The sequence below is a fragment of the Epinephelus lanceolatus genome, chromosome 2 (assembly GCF_041903045.1).
Source record: "Epinephelus lanceolatus isolate andai-2023 chromosome 2, ASM4190304v1, whole genome shotgun sequence".
Classification (NCBI taxonomy): domain Eukaryota; kingdom Metazoa; phylum Chordata; class Actinopteri; order Perciformes; family Serranidae; genus Epinephelus; species Epinephelus lanceolatus.
The window spans coordinates 20189703-20207109 of record NC_135735.1 but is presented as its reverse complement, the minus strand read 5'-3'; the positions used below and the strand labels follow the sequence as shown (position 1 = coordinate 20207109).

The following is a 17407-nucleotide window of genomic DNA, read 5'->3' as shown; positions in this document are numbered from 1 at the left end:
TCACTAAATACATTATAATCAAGCTCTACATTGCTTGATTGCATCATGTTGTAATGTCCAAAGGGATGCACAAATAATCTGCTCTGTTACCAACCAGCTCTTAGGCTGCAACAATGACGGGAGACTAGACGAGTGTGCAAATAGTTAAAAGCTTGTTTATTCACAAAATAACGATAAATAACCAATGGCGTGAAAGTCAGTAATCAGTCATGTCTGCATTTATGGATGTGTAGAAATGTGTAGAAATCCAAAAGAACAGCAGCTGTGCCATGAGGGAAGAGGGATATTCTGTTGGAAGGTGGTGAGCTTTTATATCATGAAGCATTCCAGGCGCAGGTGTGGCTCATGAGGTTAATGACGACCCTCTGCCTTGTCCTGCATCCTGTAACTTAAAGAACAGCCAAGAAAACAGGCACACCTAGTGGAGCAGAGGGGTCATCACATCTGCATGTGCACTATGTTTCCATTGTTATTGTACTGAAAGAAGAGCCAAAGTGTCTGTAAACCTGCAACCCAGTCACCAGAATAAATATTGGCATTGAATGTTTCTGCAAACCATGTTACATTTGTACATTTCAGATGTTACATTTTTTCGTAGCAAATATGTTGGAACTTTACGTTTCAATTTTTCATTTTATGTTGTGACAACGCTGTTGTTAACATGTGGTTGGGTTTAGGCACAAAAACCACTTCAAACAGGAGAGACAGAAGAATGAAGAGTACAGATTAACATGTGATTTATGCTGGGAGGGACATCTGAGCAGCAGCAAGATAAATCCCCCCATGGAGTCCAGACACTGGTGGTGGTGGTGGTGGTGTGAATCAGCTGATGACTCAGTTGACCTACCCAGACAATGATATTTAGAGATAGTGAGTGAGCAAGTGTGCAAGGAGCAAATGGCAGAATGAGAAAGAAAACTTAGCCTGAAAAATAAAAGTATTGTCGTCCTGACTGAACTTTCACTAGAGCGTAATTTAGTTAGAGTTAGGAAAACTTCATATTTTAGCTTTAAGTAAACAATTTTGTTGCAACAAGCACGGTTAAAAATGTCCCAATGTGTCATTAAAAATAACAGCATTTGTTTTTTGTTGGTCTCCAAAGTGGTCTGCTGCCTTCCATTTGTTGGCAGCCATCTCACCTAAGTGTCTCGCCATCCACCATCCTCTCCTCCTCCTCATAGGAAACTCAGCTCCTATATCCATGTGAACAGAACTACATCATTTTAGAAATGTTGATATGATGCATTCGAAACATACAAGTGTATCATATCAGTGGTTTGCAGAAACGTAAAATGCCAACATTTTGTTCTGGGCTGAAACCTGTAAGCATTCCCCATGGGAAGCTCTGCAGATTGTCAGTGTGTTTGAGATGTGAATCAGTGTCATAATATTCCTGTGTCTGTATTCAGCCTTTTGCTTTTATCTTGCTTCAAGTTTATATCTGCAATGCAACTGTCTGGGGGTTGTCAAAGTGTCATGTTCCAATACAATATGTAGAATACTGTATTTGTAACTTTTCTTTTCACTTCCAGTCCCATTCTCCGGGATAAAGACCTATGTCGATCCAGACACATATGAAGACCCTGCTCAGGCTGTGGAGGAATTCACCAAAGAGATAGACCCCTCATACATATGCATCGAGAGGGTGATTGGTGCAGGTAAAATGGGCACACACACAAGTATTTACTCACACTGCATACTATGCATTTGTTTTCTGTATTCACAACAGCACAGTTGTCATTTTTTTTGCAGAAAAAGAAAGAAAATCTTAGAATACCTGACAGGTCACCAGATAGAAGAGGCTATTTAGTGTGTGCCATTATCTCAATATGGGTATTATTTCTTAAATCCCCAAATAGGATTACTCAGGCACATTGTAAAAATGTCCCACTGATGGTTTCCAAGCACCTGTGATAAATGGTCACATTTTATGTTGAGTAACATTTTTATTTTATAAGAAATGTTAAACCTCATAAAGTTGGAGTTAAAATTCTTTACAGCCACTCTTAGCAAGCTGATTTTAAAGTAATTTATAGTATTGTACCTTAGGGAAGCAAAGCCAGTGCTGCTGACTATGAATAATAATGTTCGATGGCTCATTAAATTGAACAGATTGTGTCTGCTGTTTAGCCCATGAGTAATTATGAAGGTGCCTCCTATTTGTCTTGTTTCTGTAACATGGGCTCCATCTGGTGGAGGCAGGAAGTATTTAGCGATGTTAAAACAGCAAGGCAGCTGCAGTATATTGTGTGTGTATCCACATTTTTCACGTCTACCACAAAAAATGATGGTGATTGCAATAATACAATAAACAAAGACAAAATCAATTTCACACCAGAGATTCAGTAATATAAAATATGTTTTAGCAAGTCCATAAAGTCCTTACACCAGCTCTCCATGCTAAAAAACTTTGGTTTGCATTATTTCCAATTCATTATGCTGATTTGCTTAGTTACTGGAAGGTTTAATATCTATATTAACCCTTTTGAAACCTAAGCAAATTGGCTTAATTAATATAAAAACATGGGAAGAAGGCAATGAGCAACAAAAAGAAGAAACTACCAAAAAAAAGGAGAAAATTTAAAAACAAGGAAATTAGCTATAAAAAAGGGGGGAAAGAAAGAAATTTTGGAAAGAGTGCCTAAAAATGATAATTATTTAGTAACACAGTTTTATAATGTAATAATAATAAATTTCATAAATATATTTTTCCCTTGCTTTTTTCTTTTTCCCATTTTTTTAAAACAATTTTCTAAATGTATTTTTCATTTTATTTCATTTTATTTCATTTATTTATTTATTTTTATTTTATTTTGTTACTTACTCATTTAGCAGTTTGTGGGACATTTCTTACCAAGTTGCTCATTGCCTTTTTTCCCATGTTTTTGAACAAAATCACACCAAGTTGCTCAGTCTTCAAAGGTTTGAATACTTACGAAAGGTATCTGAAAGCAGCACAAGAAAAGTGATGTTGCTCCAGGTTTCAAAGGGGTAAAGAAACATGGCACATTTTCAGTAATAGCTTAACAATGCTGCTAAACAAGAGGACAGTGCCAAAGCAACTGCCTCACAACCATGTCAGCACAATTTGGATAATGTGTGATCCATTTTCTTCAGTGTGCAGGGTGTACTTCAAGCCCTGTATTTTATCTTTATTTTCAAAAATCCTTAGCTGACATATTTTTTGATATTTTAGTGCTATTTTTGAGGGCTATATTTGAGTATACCCATGTCACATTCCCATTGTTATTCAGTTTGAAAGTTCTCGTCAAAAGTAGCAGAACAAAACAAACTATACATTGCCGAGTGTGTGCTTCTCCTGCCAGCACCCTTTTAAGTGTTGTGTTGTTTTGACAGGTGAATTCGGAGAAGTCTGTAGCGGTCGGTTGCGCATACCTGGACGGATGGACATCGCTGTAGCAATAAAGACACTTAAAGGGGGCTATATGGAGCAACAGAGGCGAGACTTTTTGCGTGAGGCTTCAATCATGGGACAGTTTGACAACCCCAACATCATCAGACTGGAGGGAGTGGTCACCAGAAGTAAGCTCACGTATTTGTGTATCTGTGGTGTTCGTCTCTTCAGCATCACTTCACAGCAATCTTTACTTTAGTTTCATCTCTCTATTCATCACTAAAATCCTGTCTTTTACTTTCTCCTCAGGCCGACCAGTAATGATAGTCGTTGAGTACATGGAAAATGGAGCGCTTGATTCTTTTCTCCGGGTGAGAGGAAAACATGTTCACAGATGTACACCTGTTTCCTGAGACTGTTGTCCTCCATATATCATATTTGTCCTTTCTTCCTCTCGCTTTCTCACAACATCTCCAGACACGTGACGGACAGTTCACAGTGCTCCAGCTGGTCGGCATGCTGCGCGGCATCGCAGTAGGCATGACCTATCTTTCAGACATGGGTTATGTTCACAGAGACCTTGCCGCTCGCAACATCTTGGTGGATGAAAACTTGGTGTGTAAGGTGTCTGATTTTGGCATGTCCAGAGTCCTTGAGGACGACACTGAGGCAGCCTACACTGCTACAGTGAGTGTGGGTCCAGCAGTTAGTGCAGGCATATTACAATCTGACAGTTATTGCAGATAGAAATGATGAATATCTCCCTAACAGGCTTATTCTGTTATTGTTTTGTGCCAGGGAGGAAAGATACCGATACGGTGGACGGCACCAGAGGCTATCGCTTATGGAAAATTTTCCACAGTTAGTGATGTGTGGAGCTATGGCATTGTTATGTGGGAAGTGATGTCATATGGTGAGAGGCCCTACTGGGAGATGTCCAATCAAGATGTAAGCTGCTGATCACATTAAAACTCCATAATCACTGAAGCCCAGTGCAGACCAGAGATTTGGGCCAGATGAAAGTGTTTGCAGAAAAAAGCTGGAGCAGTATAAACTGACTGCTCTCAGCTCGACTGAAGCTGCTGATGGTGTCACCTGGGACTCAGCTTGTTAAGTTGCCAGTGGCTGGTTTTAAAAAGTACTGCATGTCACCTGTTTCAATAGCCACTCGGCTGAGCAATCACACAAACATATTCAGTAACACTTTACTTGAAGGTATCTACATGAGAGTGACATGACACTGTCATAACTATGACATGACACAGTCATGAACCTGTCATGAACATTATGTACATGTCATAAACATTTATGACTGCTGTCGTTAAGTCCCATTCGGTTTTTGTAATGACAAGTTGACATTGTTTGGGTTGTCTTGATTATGACAACTTGACATTAACCAGGATGACATTACCAGAAGATGTCTTTGTCATAACAACTTGACATTAACAAGAAATGCACCTCTTTTTGTGTTGATGACAAGTTGACATAATGATTATTATTGTTATGACAAAGACATCTTCTGGTAATATCATCCTGGTTAATGTCAAGTTGTCATTATAAGGACATCCCAAACAAATTTAATGTCAACTTGTCATGACAAAGACAGCTTCTGGTAATGTCACTTTAATTAATGTCAAGTTGTCATAATCAAGACAACCCAAACAATGTCAACTTGTCATTACAAAAACCGAATGACACGTAATGACAGAAGTCATAAACGTTTATGACATGTACATAATGTTCATGACAGGTTCATGACAGTGTCATGTCATAGTTATGACAGTGTCATGTCATCCTTATGTAGATACCTTCAAGTTAAGTATTACCACATATTCATAGACAGATTAATCAGTGCTGGTTATTTAAATCATTGTGGCCTAGTATTATGAGTCCATCTGATGCTCAGGTCGTTTTGTTTTTGCCATTTCATCACTACTAAAACTGCAACTGCAGCCAGCATCTCACTATCACTATCCTCATTCATATTTTAAGAAGCTACAAATTATATTCAGCTACAAAATTAATGTAAAAGCTGTGAGTGAGAAAGGAAGTACATAGAGTTGTTGCTATGGAGACGATACACCATCTCCTCTAGTTATATCAGTGTAACCTGGCAGGTGGTCTGAACGTTGCAGACTGGTGCCAAGAAAGTAGCTGCAAGTATCAGTTTATCTCGTCATAAATCTTTGGTCTGAACTGGGCTTTAAACATGATCAACACAAATATTATTTTGCATTAGTATTCAACTTACTGATGTTCATCTCAGGTCATTTTATCAATTGAGGAAGGCTACCGTCTGCCAGCACCCATGGGCTGCCCTGTGACACTGCACCAGCTAATGCTGCACTGCTGGCAGAAGGAGTCCAACCAGCGTCCTCGCTTCAACAATGTGCTGTCTTTCCTGGACAAACTCATAATTAATCCCAGTAGTCTGCTCACTCTGGTGAATGATGTGCAGAGGTAAGTATCAGTGGATACAGACACTTTGTAAAAGGTGTTGTTCACTGGTGGTTTTGCATGATTTTGGCCCAATTACTTTAAGTTGTTTAGACTTAACAACACTATTTAAAGCATAGTGCACTGTATAGGTTTATTGCTTTTCTACCCTCCAGGCAGCCATTTCTTTCAATGTCAGGAGGGAATAATGATCATCTTGAATGGACTTAAAAACTTGCAGATACTGTGGGGAAACCACACACTGAATATTTATTCAGTTTGGCTTGAAAAAGAGGGTGTATATTTGAATCTCTCGTACCTTAAAGAAATACTTTGCCCACAAAATGATAATTTGCATATCAGTGACTCACCCTGTGTTACCTTGAATTTGAGAGCTCCATGGTGAATGAAGAATCCAAAAATGAAGAAAGTTCTTAATGGTGAAGGAGCCTGTGTTTAACATCAGCAAAACTATATCGAAGTTTATTTTACAAACTTTCACACAGTATAATCCAAGTCTCATTTATCCAGTCGCATGCTCAGTACTTGAGACGTAGACGTCTAGCCAAGAATGTTACAACAGCTGCAAGATCTCTCCGAGCATAGGGCTGTAATGGCATCAGGCTCGATAAATGTCCCATTTGAAAATCGCAGCCCAGCCCAGTATTTATGCAGCGACACACATGACCAAAACATATGTGCATACACTGCAGGTGTGTGATGACATTTTTCACAAGAAGGGCCAAATTTTTATACATTTTAAATAGTCTAGCTTTGGTCCAACAAGTGTGATGAACAGTTTGACATTGAATCAACCCATGTCTGGTGCAAACAGGTGAGGTATGTACACATTCGAGCTACTCAGAGATCTTCTCGCCCCAAATCCTCCTCCCAAAGAGCCTTCACAGAAATTAGAGAGGTGGAAGAAAAGGTTTGAATTTGATTGTGAATATATGAGTAGATGGATATTTTGATATAGATTTATAGTTGTTAATCATGGCTCTGTTTGACTCCCACTCACCAAGAGTTTTCTCCTTTGTTGGATTCTCAGTTCAGCAGAGGCATGACCAAGCCAAAGTTTTCTTCATGAATTCAACATAACAATGGGGTGAGAAACTGATTTTGTAGCTGAAGTATGTCTTTTAAAAGCAGGTAAATCCTAAGCGTTGGACACAACACCACAACAACAGGTAGAGATGTTAAAACTACCCCAGCTCAATAATAATGTAGCTTTGGAGGAGAAAAATCAGTAAAGCTGTGATATTGGCCACTAATTCCTGCAAGTGTCTGCAAGTTAAATTGCATACCAGACCTCATACAGTGAACTAAAACCATTTTTCTAAGGCAGGTTTATGCACTGAAAGACGATTAGCAGTATATCATAGCATCCTTCAACAATCTGCTAACTTTTCTCCATGTATTCTTTAACTTTCTGTTTGTCATCTCAGTTTCCCTGACTCCCCAGAGGACATGCCAGACTACCCTCTTTTCATCTCTATCGGCGACTGGCTCGACTCCATCAAAATGAGCCAGTATAAGAACAACTTCCTTGCAGCAGGATACACAACACTGGATTCCATTTCAACCATGAGCATAGAGTGAGTGAAGATTATACAGAGTGCAGCTACAGTATCAGACACTAAAAGGGAACAAAGTAGCATCGAAGGAACAGAAAAAGTAGTGAAACTGAAATTGATTTAACTATTAAGTTCTGGCAAGAAATGATCTGTGACTATATTACTACTACTGCAAGTATTACAGTATTACAGGGAAGTATTTTTTTGTGTGACATTCACAGCTTTACTGCATGCTTGTCATGATTTATAAGTAGGTCTACAGTTCTTCTCAAACTATGAATTTAAAACTGTAACTCCTCTTCTCCCCTTCAGCGACATCAGGCGTATCGGGATCTGTTTGATTGGCCACCAGAGGAGAATCATAAGCAGCATACAGTCTCTTCGCCTGCAGCTCCACCACATCCAACAGAGTGGCTTTCAAGTGTGAGACCACGGAGCTGAGACAGACTGTGTGTACACACTGAGCCGGAAACAAACCAGACTTCCTTGGCATCGTCATCCAACTAATTGCACAAACACCAGACTGTTAGGTGTAGCAGGTACCACATGCTGCTCATGCGAGAGCGGTCCGCTGCTAGACACACGTGGTCTAGTTAACACGCACACACACACACACACTCATCATCTTATGGATCATTATCAATACAGCCTCCACAACAACCAACCTCTGTCAGCGTTGGCCAAATGCGGTCTCTTTATTATCTCAGCAACTACTAGCATTCACTTGAATTTAGGACTTCTTTTCTCTAGTGTCTTTTCAAGTGTTCACCGATACCTCTTCTCTTTCCAAGTGACAATCCAATGGTTTCTATTGACTTTGAATGGTCTCAAGTCAGTTACCTCATGACCAGAGAAGATGCGGAGAGGATAGGAGGTATGGTAACGAATGGTACAGTATGTGATTTTAATAACAACCTTTCCTGCTGGTTAATAAAACAAATTCACCAGAGATAAAGATCGACAGAAAAGTAAATACAATCATGTTTTTTGAACTGAAGACCGCTGAATGTCAAAAGATTTTATAGAAATGTACGTTCTATCCTCATGATAATGCAGTATGTCTTGTACAAAAAGTCTTGTGAAAGTTGTATGTTTTATTCAGTATGTTTGTTCCTTAATAAACAACCCTATTTTAATATTTCGTTTTCTCTCAGACTTTAACCACCCAGGGCCTGAACATCAAAGCGCACCGTTAATTACTCATGCTCATTAACACACACACACACACACACACACACACACACACACACACACACACACACGGCAGGTATCCATGGATGCATGTTCTCTCTTCTCAAACACACATGCACAATAACAGTGTCCTCTTAATTGTCACTCGAGAGACTGACACGTTTTCTGGACATGAAGAATCGTCAGGTGAGTTTGTCAAACAGGTCCTTATGGTAGGTTCAAGATTCAAGGTATACAGACTGAAAGAGACAAAGACAAAGAAAAAATATGTAGCACACACTTTTTGTTATTTTTTTAAATTTAATGCAGTATAATGCTTCTTTACCAAGGGATATGTTTTTTAACTTAATGTCTATATTTTACCAGTGTTGGGGAAACTACATTAAAACTTTAATTTATCAAGCTACAAGCTGCTTCACAATGAAAAGAAGTTAAACTACATTTTAACTGCGCTTGAAATTTTAGCTTTGCAAAGTCAAAATGGTTTCAAAAAGTAGTTCAATACATCCAAACAACATCACAGGAAATTATCACAACCTGAGTCTGTAATATCATTGATACACAGAAGTACAACTGACTCTGAGTAAAGTGTAGGTGTGTTTGATTTAGGGACTAGGGCAGCTTGAGGATACGTTTTAAGGAGAGGATAGGGAGCTAAAACATCTAGGGATATTTATAATATACAATTGCAGACATCTTGGTTGCAAACCAGAGGTGATTTCAGTCAAAAAAACTGCATGAAAATATTATGAATAGGTAGTTTGTAATTAACTACATAAACTATGTAACCCAAAGTTAACAACTAAAAAAGCTACTGACATTTGAATGTAGTAATTAAAATGTAATTAAACCAATAATTGAACTACATGTAGTTAACAACTCCCCAACACTGTATTTTTCCATAATTATCCATAATAATTTGCATAAAGTAACTTACAAATGCAGTTGCAGGGATACAACTCAAACTGGAAAAAGAAAAAAACTGAGAAAACAGGTAAATAAAAAGCTTAATTTTTGAAAAAGAAAGGTAAAGTTGCATTACACTCAACATAAACTCTCTGCTTGACCATTGTCTTAAGGTGTGCTGCAATGATCCTCAACATGCAGCTGTGGGCAAAATTCAGCCTGCAATCTGATGAGACAAATGTGTTAAAGCAAATGAGAAAAACTGAAAATCATTACAGTCACATTTCTTTTGCAGGGCTGCAGTAGCAGGAAGAAGGCAGCCTTGTTTGTCCTGCAGAGGGCAGCCTTGAGTCAGCATACTGGTCTCCCAGCAACACAGTGTAAATATCTCGGTGTTTCCTCTGTTGGCTAGAGAGCATGAGAGAGTAGAGGAGAAATGAATGAAACACTGCCTTGACCCTGGTTATTTAATGAGCTAGTTTAAGGGAGCATTAGTGCATCCTGGAGGCAAGACCCTACGACAATACTACAGGTAAAATCCAGCTCTATAAAACAGTTTGGGCGAGAACAACATAAGCTAACGTTAGCGATATCGTCACTAGCGAACGTGTTAGCTTTAACTGTGAAGCTATAACGTTAGGCTAGCTAAGTTAGCTTTCAAACAGCTTTATTCATGCTGTCTTACTAATGTAGCTATGTTGTAAACATAGATATAATGTGCTGCAGAGGAGTTGTCTAACGTTAGATAACATTACAGCTCATTTAGACCCAGCAAGCTGAAGTAATTAACCTAGCGGCTAGACGTTAGCTAAGGCTAGCTAGCACCAGTGACAACAAGAGATTAACTAAATAGCTGTTAGCGAATGTTAATTACGTTAGAACCTGGTTAGAGCCCACTAAGCACGTTAGCTTAAGCTAACGCTTACCGAATAAAAGTCGTCGTGGTTGTAGCTGCAATGAGACATAGCTCTGTAGCTAATAAACACGAGTGTCTTCTCTCAGCGTTGACATTAATTAAGTTTATATGCCTTACCAGGAGAGGGTGGATGTGCTAATTCACTATGCTAAATGGTCCTGGAAAACGTAAATCGGTTAAACGCTACGCACTGAGTAGGGTGTTTGTTGTCTGATCTAAAGAAAAGTCCATTTATTGATGATTGCACTCCAAGTTTGCCGCAAAGCAGCAGATATAATACTGAATAATGTGTATTTTTTTGCAGATCCCCTGATCAGTACTTGTGTTCATCCTGCACAAAACAGTCCAGCTCTCTCATTCAAAAACAATTACATTTTTCTGCTCTATGTTTTTTACTTTTTTAGATCATTGCCTTTATTTTGATTTCCACTTAATATGTTTATGGTATGCAGACAACACCTACCTGGCAATAAAACTTCTGATTCTGCTGCATTAATATCAGCTGTATATCACACATACATTGTAAAGAAAAGACAGCTCCATTGAGTTAACTTATTTCTTCTCTTTAACTACACTTGTCATGACAAGTTTTGGATATTGAACACAAGTTTGTAAGTTTTCAGAAGATATATTTAAAGTGATCTATTGTCTTGACAAATGATGGGTTTTGTAGGGGTTGTTAACGTTCATTTAACTCATGCCTGTAAGTTATAAGTTGGAAAAAGGGAAATTGGAAAGAGAGGAGGGAAGGGGGGATGCCAAGGAAATATGAAGTTGTGGCGCTGCCACCATTTTGAATAAGAAAGGTGAGAGGACACAAGAAAGACAGAGTAAGAAAGTAAGACAGAGCTATTACTTTAAAACAGTGATATTATATTGTGACGCTAAGCAGATATCCACAGAGTATTCCAAAGACAGCTAAAGTATTGACACTGAAAGCTGTGGACTACTTCCACCAGCGGTCTGGTGGAGGGTGACACATGACATCTTTTACCAAGAGCAAGAAATCAGAATAAATGTCAGTGTTTAAGTGCAACTATGCTTTTGGAATCTAAACCTTTAAGACAACTGAGCTGCAATTTGTGCGAGAGATGCTGATTTCATCTAACCACTGGAGTATTTGTTGTCTTATTCTTGTAGATCAGACAGGCTGCTGATGGTTGCTGGCTAGCCAATGGGGCTGTTTGACAAGTTGGCAGGATGGCTGGGTTTGAAGAAAGAGGTGAATGTGCTGTGTCTTGGTCTGGACAACAGTGGAAAAACCACCATCATCAACCAGCTCAAGCCCACTAATGTAAGTCTACTCAATGTGTACTATGATGTTGACGATTTAGGACTAAGATAGCATCATAGTAAAATTCTTCCAGTATAATGTCAGATAGACTTGTATGTACCAAATGAGGGATTACAGGAGTTCTGCAAATCCATATTCTATGTTACTGCTTTTGTTTTCCTAGAATTATCATTTTCCCATAGCTATCTATACATCACTTGTTTATGGTTAACTAGCAATTTAGGAAAGAATTTAGGACATGTAGTTACTTTGTACTCCCTATTTAGGTTTTTATTTACAATATGCTGCATTTGTCTTTCAGGCCCAGGCACAAGACATCGTCCCAACCATTGGCTTCAGCATAGAGAAGTTCAAGACATCCAGGTAGCTCATCATGAAACAACAGCTTGTTGTTTGTTGTTTAAAAAATGGTAGTCTAAGATGTTGTGTCATTCTCTAACAGTTGCATATTTCTGTTTCAAGTAAATTCGAATAATTTTGGAGCTATTCGGATATATTATGCTGTTTTTGACAACCCTAATCTACAACTGCAATAAGCGCATCAAAGTTTTCTCTCTTCTCTTCTCCTCTCTTCTTGTAGTCTGTCCTTCACAGTGTTTGACATGTCTGGTCAAGGCAGATACAGAAACCTTTGGGAACACTACTACAAGTGAGTGAACCAGTGCTACAAAAAACACCAATGCTTTTTTTCTGATTGTTTTACATAATAATTCCTGTGATCTCTTTGTTTTTCTCAGGGAAGGCCAGGCTATCATATTTGTCATTGACAGTGCAGACAAACTGAGGATGGTAGTAGCCAAAGAAGAACTGGACACATTATTAAACCATCCTGGTACGCTTATGTACATTTATCATGATTCTTTAACTTGGTTTTAAATCTCAGCCCAGTAAATCGTTGTGCTGTTCTGTCTCTTTCTTGGGCTATTTTCAGTCTAAACTGTGCATTAAGCAAAGAGGGCTGTTTTTACTGTTGAAAAATGAGCACACTTAAGGATTTGCCAATAGCACATCTGTCTTCTTTTTTCTCAGGCTTTTCACAATATGGTTACACATTAGTAGAACCGAATGACATTACAGATTTATCACACTAACTTTCTGACGTCATCCCTCTCACTCTCACTACAGATATTAAACACAGGAGGATCCCCATCCTGTTCTTTGCTAACAAGATGGATGTCAGGGATGCTCTGTCTTCTGTCAAGGTCTCACAGCTGCTGTGTTTGGAGAACATCAAAGACAAACCCTGGCACATCTGGTATGAACACACATGTACACTAATTTCCGGTAATTGCCAGGATGTTAAAAAAAAAGGACCTAAAGGTTTGTTGCTTTTTTTTAACACAATGTGTTGATTTGTTTCAGTGCTACCGATGCTCTGAAAGGAGAAGGTTTACAGGAGGGAGTCGACTGGTTACAAGGTATGTTGAGATTTTATTCACTGTTACATGTAGAATACATGTATATCAGATCAGCTTCTACCTTGAGTTCTTGAGTTTGTGTGTACATGAGCAAAATAACAGGAACAAAGTATCTGCCACAATTTGTCTGACATTTGTCATCTTAGCTAAACAAGCATCTAAATTTTACTTGGACATAATGATGGCAAGAAACACAACATTTTATTATAGGTCATTTGTAGAAAACCAAAAATGTTAAAGTTGTTTCACTGTGTTACGGATTTATATTAGTTGTATAACTTTAAATTCAATATTAGCCACTTAATGCAGACACAACCACAGTTAATAAGCAGCAAGGATCTTAGTGGTCATTTTCAAAACCTACGTTGCATTTTATGTGTTTTTATATTTCTTGAAACGCTCAACAATTGGCTGAATTAGTTTATTGTTGGACGGTGTCATTTAGGTTTTAATAATTTTGAAATTTTCCAGAACAAATATGTATTTCCATTTTTCGCCCTCATTGTAAGCACCAACAATTTCCCTCTTAATCCTACAAATCTGTAGAATTTAAAAATGTTTTTCTCCACATCAGAATGGATCACATGTTTGTTTAAATGCATGTCCATGTACGACTGAAAGATACACTGCACATAACTTTGTGTTAATGTTCCACTACATTAACATCATTTGCTTTTCTTTGTATTATTTTTAATGCTCTCATTCAAATCCTTCCATAGATCAAATTATGCAGTGAGTACTGGCTGCTTTATATGTTGCGTGTTATTTATTGTGTTGCTGCATAGCTGTAAAAGATTGTATGAAAAAATAATTCCCCTACTTTTTCCTTACCATGCTTACTGTGTTATTGTGACTGCTGTCTTAAAGTAGCTGAGTCAACGTCAAGGTTGTGTGACGATAACCATACGATAGCGGTACTTGAAGGTACCCCGATGATGAGGTCATCATCGTCATCGCCCCCTTTTCTTTTTTCGTTTTGAGCTTCATGGTATGAAATTCATACCGTCACAGCTCTACTAACAGCACAATATGACTAAAACTCATCACTTCCAGTACTCCTTACTACATCCACTGAGTCAAGAGACTTGATGATCACTGAAATTAGGTGGGGAAAAAATGGACATATCCATTTCAGTATCTGTTATGGCCAAATAAGCTGTTATATATTGGCATATTGGATATTGGCAAAAAATCCAATATCTGCATCCCCAATAAATAACACAGATTTGTCTTAGATTTTTTCATAACTTCCCTTATATTTTTCTGATTAACTGCATTTCTCATGTTTTTCCAGATCAAATCAAAACAATGAGAACGTGAGGGCGTGAGGACAGACACACCAGAAGTAGCAGCATACCAGGAAGTCTTTTCTGAAAGACCACTTGACCCAGTTTTCAGAGGTACCACGGGAAAGAAATGTTTTCAATGGGGTATTTCGTTGATTCTCAGATGTGTGTGGTTTCATGCGACAAATGAGTTCACGACTTGATTCCCTGGTACCAGTAATAACACAACCATAAAGATGCATCCAGAGTCAAAGGGAACCATACAAATTGGCAACTTAAATACATTTATTTTGGATATATTCTTACTTTTCCATGCAAGCGTTATGAGGTCAAAGTGATAAACAGCTTTGCCGTGCAGGCTCACAGGGATCATGATCTGTGACATTATGTTGGTTGGTGCTGTCTTCATTTTAGGGAGCATGAATACCTGGGATGTCTTATAGAGAGGACATATTGTTGGGTGTGTTATTTTATATGTTTTAGCCCTCAGCTATGTGCCAGCTTCCCTGCAGACACGTTTCACAGCTGTTTTTTTCACACTGGCATCACATGATATCACCAGTGATGCAAACTCAAGGTCCACTTTTTGTCCACTGGCTGACATTTATCATTTTCATACTAATACTATTACATGTAATGGGCTAATACATACAAGACGACCTGTAAGGAAGGCACTGTAGAACTTGTTTCCACCTCTGAAATATGCCAAATGCTCCATTTTTTTCTTTTTTTCTTATGTCTCTCAGGGCTTCTGTGGAAACATATTATTATTTGCGTTTAACCATCACAACAGTTCAGTTAACTATAATTGAGTTTTTCAGCAGAAGCAAGTTTTCTGGTATTTGTGTCATGCGTTCGAGAGCACATCGCCTTTCTCAGACTTGCATATAGGCCCATCTCACTGTCACATTAAAAATAAGAACTACTATATCTATACTGCAGCTAAAACTTCATGCAGCTCTGCTCATGTTTGATTAATGCTGCTCTTTTTTTGAGTAGCTTTAAACATACATTTTGAATTAAATGTTTTAAGGGACCCTGTATATTTTGTTGTACTTGTAGCTAAGTGTACATGTCTAGTTAACTTAGCTGTAACAGGTGATAAAACAATTTGTCATAAAGTGAATGTCGAGGTAATTAGCTTGGTTCAAAGTCAAAACTCGTCTTTACAAAGCTGTTTTTCAACCAGTGTTTTTATCCTTGCCTTATTTCATTGCTCAAAAAAGAAGAATGTAATCAAACAAAATGCGTCGTATAATGTACTCATAGTACTCCAGTGATTCAAAGGCAGACAACTGAGAGGAAGAGTCATCTGCTCAGACTGCACGCAGTTTTTAATGCAAGTCTTTGATCCTCTTCTCCAGTCTCGGACTGAGAGCTTGCATTAAAAACAATTTCTGCACAGATCAGAGTTTGTGGTTGCTTTTTAGTTTTGGTGCATTGCTGCAACCGAGCTGTGTGGGGCGTTTCACTGTTTTTGAGTAAGTTCAAGGCAAAAGGGAACAACTGACAAAAATGTATGATACGATGTTTAAGATAATAGTGTTTTATTTTATATAATCTGTGGTTTCGTGCTCACAAATGTCTCATTTAAACCTGCTTTTTAGTTCTAAGATACCCCAAAAAGGCCTTGCAACAATCCAAAAATATTTTCCTCCAATAACACTTGACATGAAACCAAATATAGACAGAAAATATCAGGATAAAATCACTAATGGGTGTCCTTACAGTCCTGGTCACATTTAGGGCTGCACCATGCAGCAAATCTAGGATGTTTGACTAACATTAAGACAGTTATGTCTTATTTTAAAGGGTCTTGTTCACTTAAGTTTAAAATATTAACTGTAGAATATATTACCAGAGTGTATGAGATGGATAGGATAAAACTATTCCTGTTAGATTTTATGTATTTACATCTTTTAGTTGTGAATCAGATAAAGTGAATTCATTTCAACAGATTTACCAACCACAGACAAGAAACATAAGCTAAAAATTCTGCTTCTGAAAGTTCTGAATCATTTTACTGTCTAACATTTTCAAGAAGACATTTCCAGTGAAAATTAGTCTGTGTGTCATGTTCAGCCCAGTTACATCAGTGTCCCAGTTTGGACATCCACTGGGTGACGCCCAAGTCCAAAATATTCAAATCCTCCCGCTCATAGTTGCTTTAAGGACACGACATTGATTTTGTAATATATTGTCTTCGTCTAACTCTACAAACATGTCAGTGATGATTTACCGGGATGAGCTTCATATCCTTCAGACACCTCATATTTTGAAAACGAGGAGAGGTGTGTCAAGTCCTCCAGACATTTATTTCAAAACAGACTCTGTGAGCACAAGTTCACTTTAGTATCAGAGACTTTATAGATTGTTACTATCAAATGTGTGTGTTCTGTTTATTACATTGTATGTGTTACTTTTCAAAGAATAAATATTGTGGAAAATGAGTATTGTTTCCTGATTTTGGAAGTAATGTCACTGTGGTGTTATCTCCTCTCTCTTCCTCTGTGTGGCTCTCACACACTCTAGTTCTCTCTCTCTCTCAGACATCTTGAGGGCTGCCAGCAACAGCTGCTCATTAAACCTCCAGTCCTTGAGCACTGCAGAATTTATTTGATTAAACATAAACATTCATTTATAGAACTTATGAGGGTTTCTGTTATTATATGTAGCACACCTGTTCATCTTTGTAAATTGTGTAAATTTGTGGATCTATATGTTGACATCATTAAGGAACATGTGTGTGTAGTTAGTATCATCAAGCTGTAAACACGCTTTTGCTTCAGTGTTTGGCTTGAGAAAGTGTCAAGGTCATGTGGCAGCCATCTGTCAAACATGCAGTTAGAAACCTTTCCAGCTGTCTGCCGGTTAATTTGGATTTTGGCATCAGTATCACACAGAATCGCTTGTCAGATGTTAAACAAAATCCAGTTCAAGTTAATGCTCCAATCGCTCAACTTTTCTCATTGTCTGTGTTTGTTACTTTATGTTTGGTTAATTTAAACAGGAAAGCACAGAAGAACAC

At 38.1% G+C, this 17407-nt stretch overlaps 2 protein-coding genes across 3 annotated transcripts in view; both read left to right on the top strand.

Annotated features, from left to right (window-relative positions):
• Positions 1–8504, top strand: part of LOC117255231 (ephrin type-A receptor 6-like) — an 82896-nt gene extending 74392 nt beyond the window's left edge. For both annotated transcript variants that reach the window (XM_033623921.2, XM_033623927.2), the window contains 8 exons: positions 1533–1658; positions 3358–3543; positions 3665–3726; positions 3833–4042; positions 4154–4303; positions 5622–5815; positions 7240–7389; positions 7681–8504. In XM_033623921.2, coding sequence (XP_033479812.2) covers positions 1533–1658; positions 3358–3543; positions 3665–3726; positions 3833–4042; positions 4154–4303; positions 5622–5815; positions 7240–7389; positions 7681–7795 — 1193 coding nt within the window. In that variant the 3' untranslated portion in view covers positions 7796–8504. The remainder of the gene's footprint in view (positions 1–1532; positions 1659–3357; positions 3544–3664; positions 3727–3832; positions 4043–4153; positions 4304–5621; positions 5816–7239; positions 7390–7680) is intronic.
• A 1354-nt stretch (positions 8505–9858) lies between these two features.
• On the top strand, positions 9859–16829 carry arl6 (ARF like GTPase 6). The gene is made up of 8 exons (XM_033623941.2): positions 9859–9997; positions 11522–11675; positions 11977–12038; positions 12256–12324; positions 12413–12507; positions 12801–12930; positions 13038–13093; positions 14388–16829. The coding sequence occupies exons 2-8, from the start codon at positions 11556–11558 to the stop codon at positions 14411–14413; spliced, it is 558 nt and encodes a 185-aa protein (XP_033479832.1). The 5' UTR covers positions 9859–9997; positions 11522–11555; the 3' UTR covers positions 14414–16829.
• The last annotated feature ends 578 nt before the right edge of the window (positions 16830–17407 follow it).

Excerpts from the sequence above, each read along its gene's own strand:
- arl6 (XM_033623941.2), top strand. The coding sequence starts at position 11,556 with ATGGGGCTGTTTGACAAGTTGGCAGGATGGCTGGGTTTGAAGAAAGAG. Across the intron at positions 11,676-11,976 it reads ACCAGCTCAAGCCCACTAAT|GCCCAGGCACAAGACATCGT; the intron begins GTAAGTCTACTC and ends TTTGTCTTTCAG. Across the intron at positions 12,508-12,800 it reads CACATTATTAAACCATCCTG|ATATTAAACACAGGAGGATC; the intron begins GTACGCTTATGT and ends CTCTCACTACAG.